At 49.0% G+C, this 17,137-nt stretch overlaps 1 protein-coding gene across 3 annotated transcripts in view; it reads left to right on the top strand.

Moving 5' to 3' along the window:
- ASTN2 (astrotactin 2) overlaps positions 1 to 17,137 on the top strand; it is an 882,294-nt gene that overhangs the window by 644,021 nt on the left and 221,136 nt on the right. For all 3 annotated transcript variants that reach the window (XM_043565814.1, XM_043565813.1, XM_043565812.1), the window contains one exon: positions 1,038 to 1,217. In XM_043565814.1, coding sequence (XP_043421749.1) covers positions 1,038 to 1,217 — 180 coding nt within the window. The remainder of the gene's footprint in view (positions 1 to 1,037; positions 1,218 to 17,137) is intronic.

Raw genomic sequence — 17,137 nt, 5'->3', positions numbered from 1 at the left:
GTACGTGAAGAAAGGATGGTGGAGATCTCAGGTCACATTTAGGAGAAATCAGAAGGCTGATTTGGCTGGATGTAAAGCCTGATGTAGGTGGCTCATGGGAGATGCCCTTGGAGGCCTGGAATACCAGGTAAGGTCACTGGACTGGTCATCTAGTAGCAGGAAGGAGCCCACGCAGGACTTAAGGCTCTTGGAAGCACAGCTTGGTGACCTGCCTGCCGGGGGAAGGTGAGGGGGGGGGACAGCAGTTGCTGAGTGATTGCTGTGCAGGCACCATGCTGGGCACTGAGGACCTAGGTCTCTTTGGCACAGGACTAAGGACAGTAGAGCAGCAAAGGAAGCCCTTGGCCTTGTCAGGAGAGAGAACATACCACTGTTTTGGGAAGGCAAAGGCAGAGGCAGAAGGGAAAGTAGTGTTATAGGAAGCTAAGCCAGGGATCAAATCTTAGCACGCAGAGTAACTGCTGAGCCTAGGCCAGTGCAGCCCCGGGGCTCCAGCCATGGAGAGTTCAAGCCCTGGGTGACTGGATGCCGCGGGAAGTGCATATGCTTTGCAGTGAGAGCAGAAGGGGCTGGGAATCCTAGCTCCTCTGGCTGGAAGACCAAGGAAATGATTTATAGTCTGAGATTTGATTTGCTCACATACACAGCGGGGGGTGCCCTGTTGGGGCCTAAACTAAATTGGACTAAGTGGGCGAAACAGTGAGCAGTGTGCTTGGTACACATTAGTTGCTCGGGACAGACATCAACTTTGATTTCCTGATCATGACTTTCAGGTCCCATGATCTAGGTTGCCAGGCTTTTGGCCTTACTCTGCTGTCGTTCCCTTCTCAGTTGTGGGTCCACCAGAGGGACCGACCTTTGCCGTGTGAGTGAAGGGGAACTTGTCGCGTATGTTCAGACCAGTGCAGCCAGCAGGCTGATGCGGTGGTGAGGGATAAGTCACCAAACCTGGCTGGAAAGAGCCCCCTGCCACTTACAGTTTGGCAGCCACTGGCCTCCCAAATCTGACCACCTCCCCCTGCTCCTCCTCTGTCCAGGCTTCACCAACGTCCTCAAGATCCTGACCAGGGAGAGCAGCCGGGAGGAGCTGCTCTCCTTCATCCAGCACTACGGCTCCCACTACATCGCAGAGGCCCTCTATGGCTCCGAGCTCACCTGTATCATTCACTTTCCCAGCAAGAAGGTCCAGCAGCAGCTGTGGCTCCAGTATCAGAAAGGTAAGCCTGCAAGTGCTTGCTGAAGTTGGCAGCTGGGTGGAGTGTGGAGGTAAGGCTCCTACAAGCTAAATCCTGGCTCTGTCTTGTACAGGGTGTGTGCCCTTTGGCGGTCCCCGCCCCTCTCTGGGCTTCCTTGTACCACTGACCCTATAAGGGGCCGTATGATGATATCTCAGGATTCTTCCAGTTCAGGCATTTTCTGAGGCTGTAAGGTGGTGGTCAGCACTCCAGAACTCTGGTCTTCTCCCGCAGGCTCCTTGTTCCCAGCTCTCTCCCCTTGAAACAACTGTTGGGGAAGAGTTAGAAGGGTGGGAGTGGTGTCTCCTTGACCCCTTCTTCTCTCCAGTCTGCTTGGAAGCCTGGCAGCCATCACTTTGTGTCTGAGGGCACAGTTTCAAGTCTGTCCCACGGAGGGCCTTCTGTCCTCAGGGAGGGTCACCAGATCTTATCTCCCTTCAATCCTCAGCTGTTACCAGAGTTGGAACTCTCCAGATCAGATGCAGGAGACCAGTCTCCACCACCCCACCTTGGGAACTTCATTCCCTTCCCACCTCAGTTTTCCCTTCCTATGAAATGGGCACTTTAGCTGTTCTTGTCTGCCTCCCACATTAAAGGGTAGTAGTTTGTGCAGCAGCATTTTGAGAAAGACAGGCATATGGCATACATGAATGAGGTATGTTAACAGGCCTGTGTATTCACATCCCCATTTCACAGGGGAGAAAATGCATCTCAGTTGTGCCAAGTCAAGTGCCCAGAGATACACAGCTAATAAGTAGCAGGGCAAGAATTGCTTCCTGTTAGCGTTCGTTACTGTTAGCATCGATCAACTGAGAAAGAAGAGTTCCCGATGGACGATGGACAGAAAGGGTGGGGAGCGATGTTAAACATGTGCTTGCACCGTCGCCACATGGCTCAGCTCTGTCTCAAGAACCAGATCAGCCGTAACCCTCAAACCCGCAGAACGTGGGGGCCACCAAGGACCTTACATGTCTCGCTGGGCTTAGCAACCCAAGTTTGCAGTTGGGAAAACTAAGGCCCAGAGGGAGGAGGAAGCTTGCTTAGCATCACAGAGCTCCGCTGGGTGGGCCAAGACAAAGTGGGGTGCTTCAAGCTCCCCATCAAGGGTTTTGCATGCCGCCCCTCCTCCCTGACTGGATGGTGCCCCACTGCACCTACATTTGCCATCTCTAGAACTTTTCCTTCTGTCCTGGGGCCTTGAGACCCCCACCATAGTCTCACCTCTCCCTGCCTCCTGTGTACAACTGTGTGGGCCACAGGGTGGTTTATAGACGCGGGGGACATAATTGAGTTGTCTGGGAATAGCTCTGTTTTATGGCTGTGACAATGACGGTCTTTAAGGAAGTGCATTAAATCAATAGAAGTCTCGTTGTCCTCCCCTATAAATAACGTGACACATCATTAAGCAGGGCAATAAGCTTCAGGACTTTGAAGTAATACAATTAGGTTATGTTTATAAAAAGCTTCGCTCACTGTGGCCGCCGAACTAACTCGCCTCGGCCCGCGTATGGGGCCTGGGACAGCAGTCTCATGCTAAGTGCCACGTCAGCTGCTTCCAGGCCCTGGACTGTTGCACTCCAGAAAATCCCACTCCTCATACAGTGAATGCATGGACTCTGTTGCAAGTCAGATGGTTTGGGGGCAGAGAGGAGGCCTGAAAGGGCATCTGGGGGCCCCTTTAAGACTCCAGAGTCTTCGGGTTTGCCACAGACTTGCTGGGAACCCTTGGTGTGGTAGTTTTTCTCTCTGGGCTGCCTGTGCTGAGGCGCTTTTCCTTCTTCTGTCACCCAGGCTTGCCCCTAAGAAGAGCACAGGAATATGCTGAGGCCACCTTAACACTAACGTGTGCGTTCCTCTCTCTGTCCACCTGCTGTGATCTAGATGGCACATTAAACACGATGGTTTTATTTTTTAAATGTGGGAGTGATGTTTGCGAGTGGGAGGCTGAGAAGCCAGGGATTCCACCCCCCACACCCCAAAGAATTGAAAGAACTCTGGGCTCAGAGATAGCAGGTAACCTTTCTCTCCCCAGCCATCAGCTGTGTGTCATGGGCGCTTGCTAAACAAGGGCTCCCTGGGAAGCAGGTCAGGGTGGATCTGGGTTTGGAAGCTGATCACTCTGGCGGCAGAGCTGTGGAAAGAGGAGAGCTAGTGTGGGGCCGAGCCGGACAGACAGACTTGCAAGCCTCCTGCTGGGTAACCTCGGGCAAGTAACTGCTACGTTTCCGTGCCCCCACTTGTTAAATGAGAGATAGTAATTCCCTTGTGGGGCTGTTGGGAAAATGAAATGAGATAATACAGGTAAGATGTCTGGCATAGAGTAAGCACATGAAAAACTGTAGCTTAAAATAAAGCGAAACATGTGGGCGTCAGCTGAGGATTTCTGGTCCTGGCCACAACTCCTGGCTCACGTGTAAACTCAGCCCTTACTTCCCCCTGTGACGCACCTGTGTCACCATAATAGGAAAATCCCTGCAAATATCCTTCCAACCAGAGAGTGTAGGGGTGGAGGAGTTCCTGGAGTCTTTGAAATCTATGGTTAGCTCCACATGATGGCTTGTCCTTGGCTGGAAAGAGCAAGGCTGGAAGAGAAGGTCAAGAAAAAAGACCCAATAGGGCATGGGTATTGAGCACAGACATGAGTAGAGCACTTCACAGAGTATGGTTCCACTGGTTCTCCCACATACCCCCGGAGGCAGAGAAAGCAAGGATACTACTCACCCCTTATCTTAAAGAAGGGGAACCTGGAGCGTAGAGAAGAAAAGGGGCTTGTCAGGGCCACACAGTTTGTTAGTGAATGAGATGGTGTTTGAATTCCAACCTGAGTACAGTGTTCCCTAGATCTTGTGTCCCCAGAAATTACAAATAAATGCCCCAGCCTTTCCAGATTTACTAATCATGGGGCTCTGGCTCCTGCTGTGACACAAAGCAGCCACTGGAAATCACTGGAAAGCCCAGGGGGTTGGGGTGAATGTGCTTGATTAAAATATCCTCATGAGAGGTTCATTTTATTCCCCTAAGTGCTTCTAAGTGTGCATTCCACAGGGAGAAAAAAGTCACATTTATCATGCATTAATTCTTTAATTCACTAATACCCAAATGTTCCTTCTTGGCAGACCTCACACCAGGTGCTAGGGGCACTGCAGTAGACAAGATGTGGGCACTGTCCCCTGTTGTTCATCACCAGTCTGTCTTAGACTTTCAACATTTTACCATTTTTGTTGTAGACTTTTTTTTTTTTAATTCACTGGTAAATAGCTGGAAAGAGGGAGGGACTGACACATGGTAAAGAACCCAGTCACTATCATGTGATGGCCCATACCTTTCCTTTCATGTGCCAGTTTTGATCCGTTAGGGAGTAGCTTGTCTAGGCCACTGTATGGAGCTCATTGAAGTCATTGGCCAAGAACATTATGATCAGTTAACAACATCTGTTGTGATGCAGATAGTGGCAGGGGGTGGTCTATGTATTGCTCTCCCTGCAGTAGGGCAAAGTGAATGCTAAAGTAACAGACCCACCTTGTGACACTGGTTCCAGAGGGGGACTGGGTATGCCAAGCAGGACTAGAAAGATCTAGGCAGGGACGTGGGGCTTTCTACCACCAAGTGGGTCTGCTCAGCATTTCACCGGTCTGGAGGGGACCAGAGCACCGAACAGGCTAATTAGATGATGCCTGTCAGAAGCCAGGAAGAGCTGGACCTTAGAAGGCAACCAGAGTAGCCAAAATCATCGCTGGACCCTCCGGGCCCAGGCAGGCTTAGTGTGGAAGCTGCTTAGCCTGTCTGTTTCCTTTGACCTTCACCTCTCCTCCCAGGTGGTGCCCCAAGGACCACATGGAGTTTTGAGTCTCTTGCCTCAGCTCACTTTTCACTAAATACTGCTGTGGTCTTGATATGTGTGTATTTTAAAAAACTACCTTTCTCCCAATTGGGCCTCCATTTCACTCCTTGACTTGATATTCACATATTCTGCTTAGCTGTGACCTTGATACATGAGACTTTTACCATGATTAAGAACTCTCTCTATGAAGTTATCTATCCCCTGGCTACCTTGGATAAAGACTTCCTCATTCTGAGATAAAGCAGAGGTTTTGCAATCAGATGGACTCTGGTTCAAACGCAAGCTCTACCTCTTACCAGCTGTGTGTTCTTGGGCAAATTGATTCACTCTCTAGATCAGTTTCCTCATATGCAGAACACAGGCTCCCATGAAAGCATAGCATAACAATGGACTCATCTAGCACTGAGCTGGGCACCTAATTATCATCTTGACCCAACCCATTCCTTCCGCACCATAGTTGCCATGTCTGCTCAGGTAACTGCGTTCGTGTGTGTGTGTGTGTGTGTGTGTGTGTGTGTGTGTGTACGTGCGCATGTGCACACGCGTGTGTGAAAGAGAGACAGAGAGAGACCAACTGAAGGAGGTGGGAGGAGTCAGAAAAAAAGAGATAGGCAAAGGCAAACCAAGATACACACACACACAGATACCCAAAGGAGAGACCAAGAAAGTGTAGAAGAGAAAATTTATGCAATTAATATGACTTTTCCAAGTTTATAGACTCTGTGACCCTGTGAAAGGACATTTTCCAGTGAAGGTTATACTGCTCTTGAGTTAAGATTGGGATAGTCCATGGTATAGAGATGTCCTCACAGATAAATGCCTGGTGCCACCTTTAAAAGATGTTTTATCTCTATTATAATTTCCCAAGACTGTCCAAGGGAATGAGTTTCTGCATTTCCATTTGAATTACAATGCACTTTTGAATGTCAGCTGAGGCATTCCTAGACTCCTCTTTAAAGGAGTTTTGGCTGTTTGAAAGGCAGCCCAGGGTTTGAGGTGGGGGGGAGGAGAAGGGAAAGAAAGTCAAATGTCACCTCCTTTTGTGAGGACAGTTGTGGCCAAGGGGCTGATGCGGGCTGGAGAACTCTCTGGGGCTTTCAGTTTCCTGAGGGACCTTGCTTCAAAGACAGCAACCAGACATGAAAGGAGTCGTTCTCAGAGCCGAGACCTGCCTGGGCACCGGTTTACTTCTCTGTAGATTCAATCATCGGGGGCAGTTTTCAGGTCCCGTTTGCTTGACCTTGTGTTAGCAGTTGACAGTTGACCACTTCCTGCTTGAGGCACTTTCTGTGTTTGCTTCCATGGCACCAGACCTTCCTTGTTGGCCACCTCCCTTCTTGCCAGCTCCTTTCTCTGTCTGCTTCATCCTCCTCTGCCAAACCAGTTGGTGTGGCTGCACAGGACCCTGGCCTGGGCCCTCTTCTTGGACTGTCCTTCCCTCTGTGGGGACTCTGTCACCATCCCTACAATTGATGACTCCCACTTCACACCTGTGCCTCCAAGCTTTCCTCTGATATTTGCTGTTATGCCAGCTCCCTTGCCAGCCCAAACTCTGCCCCACACACCCTAGACAACCTAGCAATTTCCAGTGTTCTCGCAAAATGTGCCATGATCTGTTTGGATCTTGGGAAGGGAGACAGAAGGCTGAGTCCTTCTTCTTCTTCTTCTTCTTTTTTTTTTAATTTTTTTTTAACATTTATTTATTTTTGAGAGACAGAGAGAGACAGAGTGTGAGTGGGGGAGGGGCAGAGAGAGAGGGAGACACAGAATCCGAAGCAGGCTGTAGGCCCTGAGCTGTCTGCACAGAGCCTGATGTGGCGCTTGAACTCAAAAACTGTGAGAAGTTGGATGCTTAACTGATTGAGCCACCCAGATGCCCCTGCTGAGTCCTTAATATCTCCCTCTCCCTCCCCCTGCCATTTTGCAAATCTTATCCATTTTAATTCCCAGTTAGGTCTTGAATTTACCCTTTTCTTTCCACCTCACTGTGGTCGCTCTGTCACAAGTTGGCATCGTGACTTGTCTGGACTCTAGCATTGGCATCCTACCTGGACTCCCTGCATTCACTCCTGTCCCCCATCAATCCAAACTACATAGCAGCCCTCAGGACATGGACGAGTCAGGGCTCTCCAGAGAGATGGAACCAACAAGATGGTTGGTTGGATGGATATGTAATATTCATGTAAAAGATACATTTGATACACACACACACACACACACACACACAGATTTATTATAAGGAATTGGCTCATGTGACTGATGTTATTGTGCAGGCTAAGTGTCAATCCAAGATCTGTTCAGCGGACTGGAAATTCAGGAGAGCTGGTAGTATAAGTTCTAATTCCAAAGCTGGTGGGCTTGGGACCCAAAAAGAACCAATGTTTCAGTTTAAGTCCAAAGGCAGGAAGAGAATGACGTTCCTGCTCAAACAGTCAGGCAGGAGGAGTTCCTTCTCACGGGAGGGTCAGCCTTTTTGTCCTAGTCAGGCCTTCAACTGATTACATGAGGCCCACCCACATTAGGGAGGGCAGCCTGCTTTCGTCTTCTGATTATCTCATCCAAGACACCTTCACAGACACAGCTAGAAGAGTGTTTGACCGAATATCTGGACACCCCATGGCTCAGGCAAGATTTCACATAAAACCAGCCATCATGGGATGTTTCTAAAACAGACATTCCTTCATGCCACTTCTTGAATGAAAACTCCTGGGTGCTGTGTCCTTGCCCTGAGGTTAATTTCCAGACTCTTCTGCACGGCCTCAGGGCCCTCCCAGATCTGCTGTGTCCCCAACCGACTGCCCCTTCCTCGGGCCCCATCTGCCCCAGGCCGTCTGCCTTTCAGTCACACGCAGCCGCACGCTCCTTAACTACAGCAGGAGTCAGGGATCAGAGCCTGTCCACATCCATCTATGCCAGGGTCTCAGCCAGATGGTGGGATGTGGCTGAGGACCCCTCTCCCTTCCCCTTGCACCGTGGCTTTGACGCAGCTACTTGTAGGACTCATCTAGCTCTGAGGGAGAGGGGAGGGTAGAGCGGTCAGGGGAGGTTAAGGGAGAGCTGGACACTCACTCGCTAGTCTGCAGCACGCCAGAGGAGGGAACCCACTTCTTTCTCCTCAGAGCCTTGCAAAAAGACGATACAGGATGTGGTTCATTAAACACAAATAGGCCCATGAGACTGCCATTTCCACCAGATGAAATTACCAAAAAAAGCATTTGTTCCCCGCTTTAGATTGAGTCCATCTGGAACGGAACACCCTAGTCTTCTTCCTATTGGTGCGTACCAAGAATAATAATCCTTCGCGGCGCTCGGCGCAGAGCGACTCACAGAGCCCTCTCACGTACATTATTTCATCCAATGTACTCCTCGCACAACAGGCCTGGAAGGGAGGCGTTGCTATCTGCATTTCGTGCTTGAGGAAACTGAGGCTCAGAAGGGTAAGGCAACCTGAGGGAGTTCACACCAGGGAGCGTGGCAGAGCAGGGATTTGAACCCAGGCTGCTTTCATCATGAAGACCCTGTGTGTGCATAGCACGGCGGCCTCAGAGAACTCTCTAGATGCTGGCTGGCATGAGACCCAGGGGAGCTGTTTGCACTCCTGTTCTGTTTCTCTTATCCACCACTGGAAGAACTGAGGGAAGCAAAGACTTAGAGTGTAGGCCCTCAGCTTGGGCGGGGGAGGAGGTACTCTGTGCACCAGTACCCCTCTGGTAGCTTAATTCTCTGTCTTAGCTTAGCCACAGCACTGCCAGACAAAGCCAAACCCTAAAACATCAGAGCTGGAAGAAGCCTTGGCAGGTATCCAGCTAGGGTGAGCTTCTCCTTATGTGCCGGTTTTGATCAAAAGGTAGTAGCTGCCTGGAATGCTCGCGGAAAGAGATCCTGGGTCAGGACCAGGCTTGGTGACAGGAATCCAGTGGTCACTTAGCGACATCTACCATGGGCACGAAAGGAAGAAACAATGACTGTTGTGTAAGGCATTCTCTATTCTCATCTGGGCTGGCTGTTCCCATTCTACAGACGGGAAAGTTGAGGTCTGCTTATACAATCTGTTAGAACCTATAGTTACAACGTAATAACCAGCTAACAGGGTTGGTTTTTTTTTTTCTTCACCCTCCTGAAAACTCAGAGCAAATTCAAAGTCTCCTGCTTGCCAAAGCCCCCCATATCCTCAGAGATGGCAGAGTTATCGGTGGACAGACTGCACATTTTCTTGTTTTAGGGTACGTGCACACACAAATACATCCTCCCCTGAAGCCCTGGAGACAACCCCTGTTGTCCTTCCCCCTAGGGCAACAATACAAGATGGATACTGCTGTAAGCTGGTTACCCTTGATTCTATTCAGCCAGGGGTGAAACCACACTTGTTCTGCTATCACAGGCCTATTCCCAGGAAGGCGATACAGGGACAGAGGGAGCGGGGCTGTCCGAAGGGACCCTTCTCTCTCAGCAGTCCTGCACTAAGAACGTGGAATTTCCCTGGAGATGAATATGGGGCTTTTGTTCTCTTTCTGCCTTCAGCCCCTTAGTGAGAACAGAATGGTCTGGAAGGAACCCTGGTGCATGGAGGGAAGCTTTTGCCTTCCCCAGGTTGGCAGCAGCAGATAGAACCCATCAACCTGAGAGCAGCCTCACTCACAGATATCACAGCACAGGGTGTGTTTCCTGCCGCTCTATCTCTCCTGTTCTTCCTTCATACCTTCTCACCCCTCCATCTTTCCACACTAGGGGGTCCACTAGTGGGTCCAGCTCCTGGGATATGCCAGGCTCTGTATCAGGTGCTGAGGCTGCAAGGCGAGTGAGACCCACCCCCTGCTCTCAGGAAGCTCACACCCAAATAGGAAAGATTAACAGGTGGATAGACAGTTACAACCCTTTTGATAAATGCTGCAACAAAGGAAAGCATGCGCATGTGCATGTGTGCACTGTGTGTGTGTGTGTGTGTGTGTGTGTGTGTGTGTGTAGGGTCAGGAGTGAAGGAAGCAAGCCTGGGAGACTGGCCCCTAACCACGTAGGGTGGCTGGGAACTTTCCTGGAGGAGATGTCCCAGCAGAGCCCGGGAGGGTGTGGGCATTGGCCAGACTGGGGTGGTAGAGAAGGGATTTGCAGGGGACAAGACGTGAATCTGGGGTGTGGGAAAGCCTGGTGAATGCTGAGTCCTCTCAGGCCAGTTTGCAGCAACAGTGCCTGAATCTCTCCAGGTGCTCTTTAGGGACACCACTGGCTTCTTTTTTAGGTCTTTGAATGTCTCTGTTTCTCAGTCTTCCAAGTAGTTAGAGAAACTGCCATTGCCTGTGTCCATAGTTGAGTCCTCTCGCACAAGGGCGAGGCTGTATCTCCAAATGCCTGCAATGGAGTCAACACATGGGGCTAGTTTCAGAGGTACCTGGGGAATAGTTAGGAAAGCATCAAGGTTATTATGAAGATGGTATGAGGTCGTGTGATGAGTTGGCTTGTAGGAACTCAAATCAGTCATTGTTCCCCCCTCCTTATCAAAGGCGTACCTTTCAACAAATACCGACATACATACCCGGTGTATGTGAGTCTTCTGCCCCGTTTGCCAGATGTGTGACTAGGGCAAGGCATTTTGATTTGCTGAGTCTCAGTGTATCTTCAAGATGGGTATAGTGATGCCTGCTTCACAGCATTGTTAGCAGAATTAGCAGAAACAATGATTATAAAGTGATAATCACTGCACCTGGCATATAAGAAATACTCAGGAAATGCGAGTTGTTATTGTGATCATTTATTATTGTGAGATGCAGTTGAGTCAGTGATGATTGTTATTACCATCAGTTTCCCAAAACAAAAAGCCTAATGGTATAGCTCTTTCCAGTCCTGAGTACAGAAGCCTAGATAAGCCTGAAGTCACGGCTGTTTCTCACTGGATGATCTGCCAGCTTGAATTTGAGTCCTGCCTGAACCTGGGGGTGGTTGGGGTGGGGGTGGGGGAGCAAAATTATCAAAAAGCACAGCCTGGAACCCAGCAGTGGGGCACAGGGGAGTGTTTGCACAGCTGGGCACTGAGCTTATAATACACGAGAAGGATGTGTAGGGCTGTGTGCGTTGGGGAAAGGGATGCCGGAGGAATGGGCAATGATGACTGATTTGTATGCAGTTCCTACTGTGGGCCAGTTAATCACATGATCTTGCGTTGTCTTCATGAGAAGCCGGCAGGGTCCAGAGTATTATGTCCATCTTCCAAATGAGAAAACTCATCTGCTTAAGGTCACGTGGCTGGTAATAGGCAGAGGCAGGATTCTATCCCAGGACTGTGTCACTCTAGAGCCCCAACGCCCTACTTCATCCCTGTAAGAACAGATGCCAGGGGGGCACCTGGGTGGCGCAGTCGGTTAAGCGTCCGACTTCAGCCAGGTCACGATCTCGCGGTCCGGGAGTTCGAGCCCCGCGTCAGGCTCTGGGCTGATGGCTCAGAGCCTGGAGCCTGTTTCCGATTCTGTGTCTCCCTCTCTCTCTGCCCCTCCCCCGTTCATGCTCTGTCTCTCTCTGTCCCAAAAATAAATAATAAATGTTGAAAAAAAAAAAATTAAAAAAAAAAAAAAAAGAACAGATGCCAGGTACTGAGAACCACTATATGCCAGCAGGCATGCTGGGCACCTCGCATACAGGATCTCAGTGAATCCTAACAACAAACCCTCTGAAGCTGGTGTCTTCCTGCCTAGGAAACTGAGACTCAGGAGATGCTGGGGTGGGAGGGGGGATGTATGTAATCCAGAGACATATAGCTGGTGGAAATACCCGCTCTTCCCTTTCTTTCTTTTCTTCCTCAGGGCCTCTTACCATTTACGTTTTGCTGTTACTTAACCACAGTGGGCACTCCAAAAAGTGTCCTCTCTGGGAGGCATTTCTCTTCCTCTTGAAACAGGTAGACATACTTCATCAGGAAGAGTGAAAAAATAGAGGCAGATAGACCAGCATGATTCTAGCCTGCATGATGTCGGTCAGTTGGTTCCAGATTCTTGTTTTCTATCAACACCCTGATTTTGGGTCGGGGCGCAGGCTTTGAGCCAGGTCTTAGAGATGACTTGACTGCTGATCCATTGGGTTGGAGCTGGTCTTCATCTGACACACAAGCCCTAGACCCCAAGTGTTCCTCTGTAGGATTCTTGGGGTCTGCCCTTCTGTTTCCTCACATTCCATGGGCGCCCGATGGAAGGCTTCTTTTAGAGATCTTGGTCCAAGAAGTCCCTGAAGTCTGAGGCACCACAATCACTGAAATTCACAACCGGAAAGACCCTTAATTCAATAAATCTATTAACTGTAGATGATGAAATGGGTAATGAAAAACTTGTTCAAAGGGAACTATAAACTAGTGACAGGGTTAGGACTCAAACCAGCTCCCTTTTCTTTCTTCCTTCTCATTCCAAGAAGATGTGTTAAGAGACCCTTTGTCCAAAGGTATCTCCTTTTTGTTTCTAACAGCTTTATTGAGATATATAATGTAAATACCACACGTCAAAGGTATCTTTTTGAGCCTTCTCTTCCGGTGGTGATTCTGCACAAAGACACAGTTTGGGTTGAGTTTCCAGAAGGAAACACAACTTTTCAGTATTGTCTGGTTGAGAAGCTTCTTCAAGGAAAATGAAATCGGAGGTAAATACGCCTCCCACTTTCAACTATGTCCCGTTTTCTGTCCCACCTACTGTCAGTGATTCAGGGAGGCAGCTGGTGGGAGGGGGACAAGGGGGCACAGCCAGCAGGGGCTAAATGCAATACAAAGTGTTCATTTATATTAACATATGAGCGAAGCTGACCCCCTGCCCTGGTTTTGTCCAGCAACAGTTTTAGTGTCTACTCTGTGCCAATGCGGCACCAAATTCAACGTGGCTCTCCCTTCACAGAGCTCAGTCCAGACTTGGAGAGAGATAGGTAATGAGGAAATCACAATGCAACGTGGAAACGCTAGGAGCAGCAGCCACACAAAGCGTGGCTTGGACACCTGACTCAAACTGTGCGGTGGGTCAGGAGGGGCATCCCAGGAATCCTGCAGGAGGCAAGGTTTAGGCCACGTAGGTGGGTAGGGAGAGGGCAAGTTTCAGGTGTACAGACACGCGTGTACAGAAAAGCGTGTACAGAAAAGGGCCTGAGATACGAGACAAAAAGTGTATGGAGCAGATTGCTAGGGAGGAGCTGAGATAAATGCCAAATCCCCCTAGATGTGTGGACCATGTTAAGAAATGCGCCCGTTTTAGTAGGAGCCGTTTAAGGTCGTTTAAAGATTTTTGTGTCATATTAATTTGCATTTCAAAAAACGGTTGATTCTGGCTGGTGCAGGGTGGGGCTGGACCTGGGATTGAAGGACGTGTATATGGGATGCTAGATAAGAGTCATCAGGGAAGATCAGTTAGGAAGTTGTAGCCTTGTTTCAGGAGAAAAATGATAGCAGCTTAACATTTCGTAGTCGTGAAGCTGGAGAAAACAGAAGTAAATGGGTAAGAAATGGGGGCGCTGAAGGGTTTCTTTTTTTTTTTAATTTTTTTTAATGTTTATTTTTATTTTTGACAGAGACAGAGCATGAGCGGGGGAGGGGCAGAGAGAGAGGGAGACACAGGCAGGCTCCAGGCTCTGAGCTGTCAGCACAGAGCCCGACGCGGGGCTCGAACTCACAGATTGTGAGATCATGACCTGAACTGAAGTCAGACGCTCAACCGACTGAGCCACCCAGGCGCCCCAGAAGGGTTTGTTAAAGTAGAGCAAAGGAAGGTCAGCTGGTGTTGGAGAGCGGAGCTCAGGTTTGAGGACAGTGAGCGTGAGGGTTCTCAGGGAGGTCTTCATCCAGCACAGCAGCCCACAGTTCACATCCCGATTGGCAGTACAAAGTGGGCAGCTGGACATACCCCAGACTGGTAATGAGGGGGAAAAACAAACAAACCGAAAATGCAGGTTTGGGACCTGGTTGGTAACCGTCATAGGAGACAGAGCTCCCTGTATAAAGACACAGCTCCCCTTTTGCAACTTGTCTCCTCAGGGAGCAGCCTTCCCCACCCTCCCCCCTCCCCCCAACCCTGGGCCCAGTATTGTTTCTGAGGTTTTCTTTAGAGCGGCTTTATTTCATTTAGAGGGGCTGTGCATGCTTCTCGTTTCTGGCCAGCTTTTCCTTCTGTAAAATGCTGTGGGATAGTGCATGTTAGGTAGGCTGGCGTTAACGTCTCCCATTTCATGGAGGAGGGAGAAGGGCCTGTGCAGCCATCGATGCCAGAGCAGGAGAGAAGAATACATCCTGCTAGGGCTTTGGCCTCAGCATTTGTACCTTTCATTTAGCTAAGAATTAAGTAGCCTTTATGGGAGGTGCAGGGTGGATGGCCCATCTGTGTATGGATCACACGTTTCTTCCAGCACATCCCTCGGCACAAGCTTCCTTCTCCTGTGTCCAGCCCTGAGCCAGGATCAGGGGAGATACGAAGCAGGCCCGCTCCCTTTCCACCCTTTGAGCCACGATATTTACAGTTTATTTCTAACCCTGCTCTAGAATCATCAGGCTTGCAAACAAGTCTCAGGTCCTTGGGCCTGAGACAGTTAGGGTTTTTATTCTCAAGTTTAGATATTGTCATTTCACAGAAACACAGTCTTATTCATGTGGTTGCTCATAAACTACATTCGTAAAACTTAATTTATCATACTCTGAAGTGTGCCGTCACAGGGCAGTAGCGGGATGGAGTCCCACCCGGTATGCATGCGGTTTGGCCACAGAACTGATGCTCCCGCCCACACATCAAGATATAAAAGGGCTAATCGCTCACATAATGAGGCTTTCTGCTCTCCCGAAGGTCCCAAGTGGCTTGAGAAAACAAAGAGAGACTGGCCTGGCTAGTATATACTGGGCAGGGGGGTTGGGGTATGTCTCCACTGTTTGAAATTCCCTCTGGCACCAAGAGTGGGAGCACCTGGGTTTGCCAAATGAAGGAGTAGCGGGGCTTGGATGCTGTCAGAATCCAAGCATCAAATATGGAGTCAGAATCATTACAATTCACCCTGGATGTTTGGTTACTGAAATGTGCTATGATTCATTTAATTGAACTTGAACGTAAGTAAGCCATTATGGCACTCTATGAGGGCTGCAGTGTGAGGGTGGTAAGGGAAATGAAAATTCTACTAAATGCCTTATATAAGAGCCCAACGCTGTGTATTTTGAGAAATGAAATGAGTGCTTTGGTCACTATCAATAATGTCTGAAACTCTGAAGGCGATAAAGTGTCTTAGTGAGGACTTTTGTTATCGATTTAGTTTGTGTAGAGACATGTGTGATCTTGATTTGTTTTGGGTATCTGTGACACAAGAGATTCCCAGAGATCCTAGATGGAGGACTGTTGCACCCACTGACTGGACCAGATGAACACATCTTTGGCAATGGCCCAAGAGTACAGAGGAATGTGGAGATGGGGTGGACTGTTGGCCAGGGCGTCCAGTGTAAAGAGGACTGCATGAAGTTTGGCCAGTTGTGTTGCCTCTTGGGTCCTGTCTCATTATCAGGAACATACCAGTGAAGGACTGAAAAGCAGCAGCTTTCCAGCAAATTCGATCATATATGATGGTTGGTGATGCCATCTATAAAGTTACTGGGTTGATCATAGGGGACTCCTCAGATAGCCAAGGGGTCTTGGAAAAGGGGTGACCTTCTCCAGCACCATGATATCCAGCCAAGGACCAAGGATGGAGGGGGGACCCTGTCCTACAGACGAGGTATACCGAGGGCCTACGTTTGGCTCTGTGCTAGAGCAGGGGTGTCTCGTGGCTGTGCTGAACTTTCAGAGTGCTGCTTCCCCGACCCAAGGCCGAATGGGCAGCAAGGGATGGAGGGCCACAGGTTCAGTGTCCGTGACAACCAGCCTTTGTTTCCAGGAGAGCCCAAGATGCAGCCAGCAACTGCACTCTAATGGCTTATGTTAATTTTTGTAATTACTTGAGTTCATGAATAATGACCCAGAGGAAAAATCCTTTTATGCTAGCCATCTAGCAGAATAGCTAAACACGCATATTTCTGTCTTGAAATAAATACACACACATGCACACAATACATACATATATATGTCTGTATATAAAAATCGTGACTCCATTTAACCTCTCAAAAACAGTCAAGATGACATCCTGACTACTTTCATCAAATAGCCTATAAGCTTGACGTGCAGCTTCCCTTGAGGGGTACAGTACTATGAGTGTTTGCTTCCACCTCTCCAGGAATCCCTCTCTCCCTCCAGTAGGCTTTTCTTCAGAAGCTGAGCAGTGCCACCCGCAACACCAACACAGGTCTGCAATCTCCCGACGTTAACTTGAAAATTTCACATCAGTGCAGCACGACGGGAAGTCACGTTCCCTGAGCACCTCACACTTTCTGAATTAGGTACTTCTACGTATGCCATCCCATTTGTATCTTTTAATTCTCACAAAAGCGCTGTAAAACGTAAACTGTCTTTGCCTTCCACCAGATGAAGAAACCATAGTTCAATAGAGTGACAAGAGCCTAGCAAGTTCCAGTAGTTGGGGCAGAGTAAGGACTTGGACCAAAGTGGAGCTGATTATTACAAAGTGGAGGTTCTTTCTACCACTCCAATGTATTAAACACAGTTATAGCAAGAATTAGGCAAAAACAGTGAGGCAAAATGCAACAATTCTAGTTGGTTAAAGAGTAATTAAAATCGTAGCGCTAAAAGGGATTTTACCAACGATCTAGTCTAACCTCTTTACAGACTGGGAAACTGTTGGAGAGGTGTGTTGATCACCCGAGGCCACCTGAATAGGTCAAGGGCAGAGCTGTGATTCAGACCTAGACGAAGTCCAGTGACTTTTCCCACTAGAATACATTGGCAGTCCCAGAGCTGCCTCACTAACTTCGGACTTAGCCAGGAGAGCATGAATATTAATGATATTGACAAGATATAGCCATAGGTCTGGAGTCTAAGTATGTATTTTGCTAAGCAGCTTTGTACCTCACCACTGCCCTGCTTGTAAAATTCATCCAGGCATCTGCTATTTCATATCTGTAATTTGTTTTTGAGATCCCTCGAGGGGCTGTACGTCCTGAGTACAAATCAGCAGCCTAGTC

This window comes from Prionailurus bengalensis, chromosome D4, assembly GCF_016509475.1.
Source record: "Prionailurus bengalensis isolate Pbe53 chromosome D4, Fcat_Pben_1.1_paternal_pri, whole genome shotgun sequence".
Taxonomy (NCBI): domain Eukaryota; kingdom Metazoa; phylum Chordata; class Mammalia; order Carnivora; family Felidae; genus Prionailurus; species Prionailurus bengalensis.
The sequence above is the reverse complement of the archived record's forward strand: the minus strand, read 5'-3'. Positions and strand labels throughout refer to the sequence as shown.